The sequence below is a fragment of the Empidonax traillii genome, unplaced genomic scaffold (genome assembly GCF_003031625.1).
Source record: "Empidonax traillii isolate 1590-97213 ecotype Southwest subspecies unplaced genomic scaffold, ASM303162v1 scaffold561:size787514, whole genome shotgun sequence".
NCBI lineage: Eukaryota > Metazoa > Chordata > Aves > Passeriformes > Tyrannidae > Empidonax > Empidonax traillii.
The window spans coordinates 258,305-268,463 of NW_020955754.1; the positions used below are offsets into that span (position 1 = coordinate 258,305).

General features: G+C 61.5%; 1 protein-coding gene across 1 annotated transcript; it reads right to left on the reverse strand.

The window, feature by feature from the left end:
* Positions 1-399: 399 nt before the first annotated feature.
* On the reverse strand, positions 400-9,880 carry ROBO3 (roundabout guidance receptor 3). Its single transcript, XM_027897789.1, has 22 exons — positions 9,730-9,880; positions 7,271-7,597; positions 6,331-6,488; positions 5,601-5,721; positions 5,391-5,529; positions 4,771-4,898; positions 4,567-4,691; positions 3,943-4,114; positions 3,642-3,853; positions 3,260-3,356; positions 3,022-3,190; positions 2,769-2,935; positions 2,393-2,514; positions 2,093-2,312; positions 1,899-2,011; positions 1,621-1,803; positions 1,335-1,506; positions 1,231-1,254; positions 1,128-1,161; positions 944-1,047; positions 650-859; positions 400-560 (listed from the first exon to the last, which is right to left on the reverse strand). The coding sequence occupies exons 1-22, from the start codon at positions 9,878-9,880 to the stop codon at positions 400-402; spliced, it is 3,309 nt and encodes a 1,102-aa protein (XP_027753590.1).
* Positions 9,881-10,159: the final 279 nt, after the last annotated feature.

Genomic DNA, 10,159 nt, shown 5'->3' on the forward strand with positions numbered 1-10,159 from the left:
TGGACCCCAATGAGACAATTGGACAATAATGGCACAGCAGGGCTGGATAGCAACAACATGGCTGAATCACAATGGAACACCCAGACCATGGGGGGACACCTGCACCCCAAAGGGACATCCAAACCCCACTGGCACGGCCATACCAAGCAAGGCCCATCTCTTACCGGGGCAGGCGGGAGCTGTCGAAGTCACGGAGGCGGGGAATGTCCTCGGTGGCGCGGGGCGATGGCGTCAACATGGTGGTGGACTGGCAGCCAGAGGAGCTGGTGGGTGAGGATGCAGCGGTGGCACAGGGGACGTCCTCACCGGGGTACCACACCTCCATCTCCGGCCTGCAGGGCAGAGACCACAGGGTGCGTGCTGGCAGCAGCAGGCCCCTGCCCCCCCAGGCCTCCACACTCACCCTCCAGCTGCCTCTTCCTCTTCATCCTCCTCTTCCTCCTCCTCCTCCTTCTCCTGGGTGCACTGGCTAAGCTCGCTGGCCGAGGGTGGAGGGGGCAGCAGCTCTGTCCAACTCACAGCTGGCAGTTTCACCGGTTGCCCCAGCTTTGCTTTGGCCCCTGCGGCAAGGAGGGATGCTGGGGGGGCTGTGGGGAGGGGACCACACCACCTGCTCCCCTGCGTCCCCCCACCCATCCCACCACCCTACCGTGCTCAGCCCATCCTCGGGGTGCCTGGGAGGCTGCAGCATCTATCAGCTGAGGACCCATCCCGGGATAGGGGGTCCCATACTGCGAGAAGGGACGGGGGAAGGTGCAGATCTCCTCACTGTCCACCTCGATGGTGCTGTAAACCGGCCCCTCGCCGGTCCCCGCCCCAAACTGCTCCGTCTGGGCGATGTAACGGGTGATGCCAGCGTCTGCAGAGGGCAGCTGGCACCATCAGGGTTGACCATGACCCCCCCACTCAGAGCCCCCCAGCCGTCCCCGTGCTGACCCCTCACCATTGTAGTATCTCTCAGCGGTGCCCAAACAACCGGCAGCACTGGCTGTGCCGCCACCGTGCCACGCGTCCGCCAGCCACGGGTAACCGCTGCCGGCGGCTGCCCTGCAAAGAGACGGGGTGAAGGGATGCTGGTGGTCAAAGCTGGGGCTCCTGGGGAGGGCGGGGGATAGCCAGGGGCTTACCTGGGGCTGCCGCGCCCTGGAGCCGGGAAGGCGACTGCGGAAAGAGAGGGCGTTGAGAGCGGCGAGAGTCCGCGCCGGGACCCCGCGCCACCTACGGGCTTACCGGTGGGTGTGTAGGCAAAGGACGCTGTAAAGAGAGGGGAAGTAGGTGGCTGGTGGGTGATGGGTGAGGGGTGGGGAGTCCCAGGGGCAGCACCCCCTCTGTACCGGTGAAGTGGCTGAGCTCCTTCTTCCTCCGGCGGCGGCTGTAGAGCCACGCGGCGAAGGCGGCGAGAACGACCCAGCAAGCGCTGCCGACGCCGGCGATGAAGGCTGGCTGCCTGGCCACCTCAGCCAAACGCTCGGCCATGCTGCTTCCGCCTGCTGGCCCCGCATCCCGCTCCACCAGGGGGGCTGCGAATGGCATGGGGAAGGCAGGGTGCCGAGGAGCCATCCGCAGCACCGCAGTGAGTGACCCCTGCCGTCCCCCACCCGTCGGTGCGGCCGTGGCAACAAGAGACTCACCGATGTGGATGGGGACAGGGGCGCTGCGGGCGCCCACACCGGCGCCAGTGGCGGCAGCAACTTCGGCGTGGTAAGGGACCCCGGGGACCAGTCCCCGCAGCACTGTCGCCAGCACCGTCCCCTCCACGCTCTGGTTGATGTGGAAGCGGCTCTCGTTGCCCAGGCACCAAATCTGGGTGCAGGGGGGAAAAGATGAGGGACACCACGACATGGTGTCATGGGTGGACAGAGGGGACCTGCTACGTCCCTGCTGCTGTCCACCCTTACCCGGTAATCCCGGATGACGCCGTTCTGCTCGGCCAGTGGTGGTGGCTGCCACGAGATGCGGACACTGGTGCCATTCCCAGCCACACTGACAGCTCGCGGGGGGGCGCTGGGAGCTGCCGGTGGGGGACACATGGGGTGTCACCTCCAGGTTGTCCCCTGGGGATCCCCACCTCCCCCTCCACTCCCACACTCACCTGCCTCTGGGGTGCGCAGAGCGCGCACGGCGCTGTCTGGACCGTGGAGCTGATGGAAGTAGGGCCGGACCTTGACCTCGTAGTCCTGGCCGCGGCGCAGCTCGGTGAGCAGGGCCCCCCGCTCCTCCGGCGCCCGCACCGCCCGCGCCTCCTCCCAGCGCCCACCACGCCGCCGGTACAGCACGCGGTAGCCCTGAAGGAAGGGCGCTGGGCGCTCCACCTGTGGGCCCAACGGGAGGGTGGGATGGGGGGATGCTCGGCACCGGGAGCCCTGTGCTGGCGGCGGGGGGCGACACTCACGGTCCAGGAGAGGCGGACGGCGCCCAGCGGCAGCACCACGGGCTCCTGCAGGTGCACGGCCACTTGGGCCAGCTCCCGCTGCACCTGCTCAGGGTCCAGCCCTTGCTGCGTGGGGCTGGCATCTGCTGGGAGCATGAGTGAATGGAGGGTCCATGAGAGAATGGAGGGTCTATGGGCATCCCTGCTGGCGTCACCAAGTGGAGAGGCCACGGTGACACCACGTTCCCATGGCGGGTACATGGGAAACTCCACTGGTACCAGTGGGCAAGGATGGACCCGAAGATTTTGGGTGCACGGGCACCTCCATTGGTGTCACCAAGTGGAGGTGGATGGTGGATTCACAGACACCTCCACCGATGTGGCCGCTGGGTCTCACCTTGGGTGCACACAGGCTCTGAGATGCCGCTGGGGTCACTGAGCCCGTAGGCATTGACCGCCCGCACCAGGAACAGGTAGACGGTGTCCGGGACGAGGCCACTCACTGTGTGGGTCTCCCCCTCCACATCGGCTGCCACCGTCCGCCACAGGCCGCCTGCCGCCTGGCTGCCAAGGGACAGGGGTGACCCGAGACAGGGTGGTACCAGGCCACCACATCATCCCTGCAGCCAGAGAAGATGCTTGAGTGATACCTGAAAGCCTCCACTACGTAAGAAGTGACATGGGTGGCATCACTGTCCTTGTTCGCTTTCCAGCTCAGGGTGACACTGCTTCTGGTGACATTGGTGACCACAGGGGTGGAGGGTGGCCCAGGGAGGACTCCAGGCACAGGGGAAGGTGGGGAGAGATCAGATTCATCACCTGCAGGGAGATGTGTGGAGGTCTGGGATTGCTTTGTCCTCGGTGCCATGGTGTCCTCGGAGCAGTGACATCCCTGTGACCCACCTTGCACCTCCAGGGAGCTGCCCCAGCGTGTCTCGCCCGCTGGGCTGGTGGCCACGCACTCATAGAGCCCAGAGTCTCTCACCTGTGGGGGGAAGAGCTCCTGCCCCATCACCCTGAGCACCCATCACCTCAGCACCCACCCCCTGGGCACCCACCCCCCTTTGTACCCATCACCCTGAGCACCCATCTCCCTTTGCACACACACCCCCTTGCACCCACCACCCTTTGTACCCATCACCCTGAGCCCCAGCGCTGCTTGCACCCACCACCCTGAGCACCCACCTCCTTTTGCACCACCCCCCACACCCACTGCTCCCCTCCCCTCCCTGCAGGACTCCCATGGGTGCCCCTGCTGGGGCCGGCTCACCCGGAGGCCGGTGATCTGCAGGGTGCCGTTCTCCAGCAGGCTGGCACGGGGCTGGGCACCCACCAGGGCACTGCCGTCCTTCAGCCACCCCACGCTGCCCGGGGGGTCACCATCCCCCACCCCACAAGGCAGCCATGCCGTGGCCCCCACCGGCAGCACCGTCCGGTTGGCGGGAAGGGGCCTGACCATCGGCGGGTGGAGCTCGGTGGGTGCTACGGGGGGAAACCGGGAATTGTTGGGGGGTGTGGTGGGTGCCACTCCTGCACCAAATGCGCCAGTTCTCTGCTGGTGCCATACTTACCCTCCGTCACCTCCAGGCGTGCCCTGGCCAGGACGCTGCCAGCCACGCTGATGGCCTGGCACAGGTAGTGGCCGGCGTCACCGGGCTGGACATCGGCAATGGTCATGGCACCCCCAGGGCTCACCCAAACACGGCTGGAGGGGAGCGGGGGCTGGCCCGGGAACAGCAGGGTCTGGGGAGGGAGAGGGCTGAGTGGGGGAGGAGGGAGGAGTGGGATGGGACAAGGTAGGGACAGGGATGGCCATGGGGATGGAATGGAATGGGATGAGATGGAATGGAATGGAATGGAATGGAATGGAATGGAATGGGATGAGGATTGGGATCAGGGTGGAATGGGGACAGGGATGGGATGGTGATAGGGACTGGGTGGGGATGAAAATGGGAACTGGGATGAGGATGAGATGGGTTGAGATTGGGATGGGGATGAGACGCTGATGGGGTGGGAATTGGAACAGGGATGTTAATGGGGATGAGGTGGAATGGAAATGGAAGACAACAGTGATGGGATTGGGAGGAGGATGGAATGGGGAGAGGGATGGTGTGGGGATTGGGATGAGGACGGGGCTGTGGTTGGGTCTGGGGTCAAGGATGGAGACAGGGATGTGGACAGAGATGGGCACAGACCTGGCTCCCCTCCTTCTGCCAGAAGACAGCTGGCGGTGGGTTGCCCTTGCTCTGGCACTGGAAGGTCACGCTCTGGCCAGGGTTGACAGCCTGGTCACGGGGCCCAGTGACCAGCTGGGGGGGCACTGCCGAGTGTGGGGAGAGACAAGGGCTTGCCCAGACACTTCACAAGCACCCAAGGAGGGTCCCCAGGGCCTCACTTACCGTGCACGGTGAGGGTGCCAGATGCCTCCGACCTGCCCACGCTGTTATCGGCCACGCAGGTGTAGGTGCCCTCATCCTCTGCTCGCAGCCGGCTGATCCGCAGGGTATTGTCCGGCAGCACCTCCCACCTGTGGGGAACCCCGCGAGGACGTGGAGCCAGCAGAGTGCCGGGGCACCAGGACAGCGTGGGGTGCCATGGGGTTGGGATGCAGTGAGGATGAGGGATGTGATGGGGATGTGGGTGCAACAGGCATCTGGGATGCAAGGAAAATGAGGGATGCACTGGTGATGTGAAATGTGGTGAGGATGTGGAATGTGACGGGGGTGTGGGATGTGATGGGGGTGTGGGATGTGATGGGGGTGTGGGATGTGACGGGGGTGTGGGATGTGATGGGGGTGTGGGATGCAACAGAGATGCAGGATGCAATGAGGACTTGAGGTGCAACAGGGATGCAGGATATGCTGAGGATGGAGGGTGTGCCGAGGATATAGGATGTGATAGGGGTACTTGAGGTTGTGGGGATGCCAGGTTGGCACACAGTAATGCCACCCAGATGCACTGCAGAGCCCTGCACTGATGGTCCTGGTGCCCCCCAACAGCCCCCTCACCCCCTGCTCACCTTCCCAGTGGCATCTCACCCTCCTCCTTGTGCCACCGCGCTGCTGGCTGGGGATCCCCCACCACCTCACAGGCGAACTCTGCCGTCCCCTCCACCAGCACTGCCTGGTTCAGGGGCCTCTTTCCAAATGCCGGGCGCTCTGTGGGGCAGCCGTCAGTCCCACTGGGATGGCACCCACCCCTCAGCACCCTCAACGTAACCCCCACGCACCAAAGACCACCAGCTCGGCCGGCTCGCTGTCCCTCTCCCCCACCACGTTGGTGGCCACACAGACGTAGACACCAGCGTCGCTCTTGCGGGTACTGGCCACCATCAGCTTCCCTCCACGGATCTGTGGGAAGCACATCACCCCCCCCATCCACATCAAATCCAGCATTCCCATTGTATCCTGCATCTCCACTGTATCTCATATCCCCACTGCACCCCAAATCCTTATTGTACCTCTCGTCCTGACAGCATCCTGTATCTCCATCACATCGCACATCCTCACTGCATCTCATATTCCCACTGCACTTACTTACACCCTCATCACATTCCATATCTCCATTGCATCCCAAATCTTTGCATCCCACAACTCCATCCCCACATCCCCACCTCATCCCATATCCCAGTCACCTCCCACATCCTCATTGCATCCGAACTCCCCATTACATCCCACATCCCCATCGCATCCCCAGTCCCCTGTGCATTCCCATCACATCAGGCACCCCATCACATTCCAGACCCTCACTGCATCCTTAATCTCCCTTTGCATCCTGCACCTCCATCAAATCCCGCATTCCACTTCCCCATCCTGTATCCCTCTCACATCCCACACTCCTACTGCATCCTATCTCTTTACCTTATCCTACACTAACACTGCATCCTATACCCCACCTTATCCCACACTCCCACTGCAACACCCTGGCCCCGGTTTCGTGCCCCCCGCCCCGTCCCTCACCGTCAGATGCTCGTCCTTGTCGCTGAGCCGGACTCCGTTCTTCTTCCAGGAGACGCTGGGCTCGGGATGGCCGCGGGGCGGGACACACTCCAGCACGGCCGGTTCTCCCGCCGCCACCACCACATCCCCGGGGGGCTGCCGGAAATCGTCCCGCAGCACTGGGGGGACACACCAGCCTGCCCTCAGTTCCCCAGCCCTGGCAGTGGCGCCTGGGACATCCTCTGCACTGGCTTTAGTTGATTTTAATTTGTCTTCACTGATTTTACTTGATTTTCAAATATTTTATTTTCATTTGGTTTTATTTTGTTGCAATTATTTTTGTTTACTCTCATTTTCATTTGTTTCCAACTATTTTAACTTCTTTTAATTTCTTTTACGTTGTTTTCATATATTTTCACTTATTTTTACTTTTCACTTCAGTAATCTTCACTTCTTTTCCTTTATTTCCAATTATTTTCATTTTTTCATTATTTTTATTTTTCTTCACTTCTTTTCACTTATTTTATTTTTTCATTTATATTCGCTTCTTTTCACTTCATTTCATTTCTTCCCCCCCCCACGTTTTAATTTCCTTCCTCCTCTTTTCATTCATTTTCACTCACTTTCACTTTACTCTTTCCATCTACTTTCATTCATTGCCTCTTTCATTTCTTTCCCCTCGGTTTTATTTATTTCCAATGTTTTTCACTTCTTTTGAACTTACGGAAATTTCCATTTCTTTTCACTTATTTTATTTATTTCCAAATACTTCATTTTCCCTTCTTTTCCTTTATTTTCACAGATTTTTTTCTCTTTCCCCCTCTTTTCCCTTGGCAGCGCCAGGCCCGGGGATGTGAGAGCCCCTCGCCGCGCAGCCACCGGAGTGGGCTGGGCTCAGCGGTGACACCAGACCCTAAACCCGCACCCAAATCACCGCCCAGCCCCTCTCCCCAGGACTCACCGGCCACCTCCAGGGAAGCGTTCCGGCTGGTGGCCTCCCCCAGGTAATTCCTGGCCACGCACACATAAACCCCCTCGTCGGGCTTGCCCCGCCGCCCGTGCAGGATGCGGAGGAAGAAGAGGGAGCCGCCCGGCAGGAGGGTGCGGTGGGAGCGGGGATCCTCCCGGTCCGTCTCCACCCGCTCCCCGTCCTTGTACCACTCCACGGCCGGCGCCGGGCGCCCCTCGGCCTTGCAGCTCAGCGTGGCCGGTTCCCCCTTGGTGACCAGGAGATCCGTGGGGTGCTCCACGATGCGGGGGGCCGTGTCCTCCAGCTGAGAGTGAGACCCTACGGGAATAGTTAGGGGCGTGGGGAGGTGGGGCTTGGGGGCTGAGCATCCTCCGTTGGCTTGAGCGGCGCTTTCCCGGCTCCAGTCCCTGCTTTGCTTGGAGAGCAGGAGGTGAGATGAGGTGTGGCGAGGTCTCAGCCCCGCGTATCCCCCTCTGCCCCATCTCAGGGGAGGCAGCAAGCTCAGACAAGGACAGTAGGACAAAGCAGCTCCATTCCCAGTAAAGTCCCTTTTCCACCCAGCTTCCAACTGGGCATCCCTGTGGAAATGGAGTTGGGGCTAAATTCTCCCCAAACAGGGATTTTTCCATCATCTACAAGTGCTGATTTTCCATAGCAGAGCCAGTAACTCCGGGCTGCAGGAAACGCTTAATCTGAAGTTTAAAAAAGCCCCATATTGGGTCTGTGGGGCCATTGCAGGAAAATCCCCCCTGCTAGGGCATGGGAATTAATGGATGCTCATTAATGCCGGCATAATTAATGCTCGTTAATGCTGGGGCTGGCTGGACTGAGCCCCACCTGGACTGGCTCGGCAGGTCGGTCCCCAAGTGTCACTGTGTGCCACTGTGTGCGCAGGCACATGCCACTGCACACACATACATGCACACACGTGTGCGTTCACGCAAGGGCGTGTGCATGCCCTTACACATGCAGGTGCAGACGTGTCTGCACACACGCGTGCATTCATGATGGGGGGTGAATGCACACACACACACACACACACACGCCTGCACACACGTGCGTATGTAGTTACAGACACACACACACCAGCACATGTGTGCATTCATGATGGGGGGGGCGTGTCCTTACACACGCACAAGCATGTGCAGGCATGCAGAGGTACACACACACACACGTGTGCACATACTTGCACATACATGCACACTGCACATACAAGCACATCTATGCACATCTGTACACATACATGCACACACATGCACACACATGCACACACATGCACACACGCTCACGTACGTGCACACCACACATGCATGCACACACATGCACACTTGTGTCTCCTTTCCCCTCCTCCTGCCCCAAGAGTCCTGTGGCGGGATGGGGGGGGGGCTGCAATTTGGGGAGCCCGCGGGGTTGCCATGGGGACAGGATGCGGCTGCCATGGGGATGGGAGGGATGCTGCGGGGTACTGGGTACCCCCGGGGGGCACAGCGGGGACTGAGGGGGCCGCAGCTGGGCCCGGTGGCTAATTGGGATGAGCGGGGGGTCAGGCCAGGCCCCCTCCTGTGCCCAGCCGGCTGTGCGGGGGCGGGGGGTCCCGCGGGGTTTGGGGACACCCCCTCCCTCACCAGCCACCCAGGGCCAGCTGGAGGGGGACGTTCAAACTAAAAAAGAGGGAAAAAGCCCCAAATGGGGGTAAAACTCAGACAGACACCCCCTCCCTCATCCCCTTCCCCCCCTGCTCTGTCCCATCTAGGGGACACAGAGCTGGTTGGCGGACACTGGAATGGTTTAGGAATGTAGAAATAGTTCGGGGACACAGGGCTGGTTTGGGGACATGGAGTCTCTCCTAACTCAGTGTCTGGGAGTTGGTTTGGGGACACAGGGACAGTCTGGGGACACGGGACTGGTCCTGGTTCAGAGACTGGGGGGGGTAGGAACATAGGGGCTGTTTGGGTACACTGGGTCACCCCCACTTTGGGGTCTGGAGATTGGTCCGGGGACAGGGGAACAATTTGGGAATGACATATCTGTCTCAGCTCACAGTCTGGGGATTGATGTAGGAACACAGGGACGGTTTGGGACTGGGGACTGCTCCTGCATGAGGATTTGGGAACACGAGACTAGTTTGGGGACATTGGGTCGGTCCTGACTTGGGGACAGCAGGCTGGTCTCAGTTTAGGGTCATGGACACAGTCTGGGAGTTGGTCTGGGGACAGGGAGCTGGTCCCGGAATGGAGATATGGGGCTGGTGTGGGAAGACGGGGTCAGTCCCTGTTTGGGGACACGGGGCAGGTCCCGGTTTGGGGACACGGGAACAGGTTGGGAGCCCAATGTCGGTGCCTGTGGGGTCCCGGCTGGGGCGGGGGAGCTGCGGGCTACTTCCAGCATCCTGTCCGGACCAGAAGCGGGAATCCCGGGACGAGAGGACAGAGGGACCGGGGGCCACGTACCATTACCGGGGGCGAGATCGGGCAGGTGGAGCGCAGCGATGGAGCGGTTGATGCCGAGCAGGAGCGAGGAGGAGGAGTTGGAGCCTTCGGCCCCCAGCGAGTCGGCGAACAGGTTCATCTGCAGCAGCGTCTTCAGCAGGTACCGCAGCATCCTGCCCCGGCTCGGCTCGGCTCGGCTCGGCTCAGCACCACACGACCCGGCACGGCTAAGACCACCTCAGCTCAGCTCGGCTTGGCTCAGCCCGGTCTGGTTCAGCTTAGCTCGGCTCGGCTCGGCTCGGCTCGGCTCGGCTCGGCTCGGCTCGGCTCGGCTCGGCTTGGCTCGGCTCAGCTCGGCTCGGTTCGGCTCGGCTCGGTTCGGCTCGGCTCGGTTCGGCTGGGCTGGGCTCCGCTCGGCTCGGCTCAGCCCAGCCCGGCTCAGCCCGGCCCG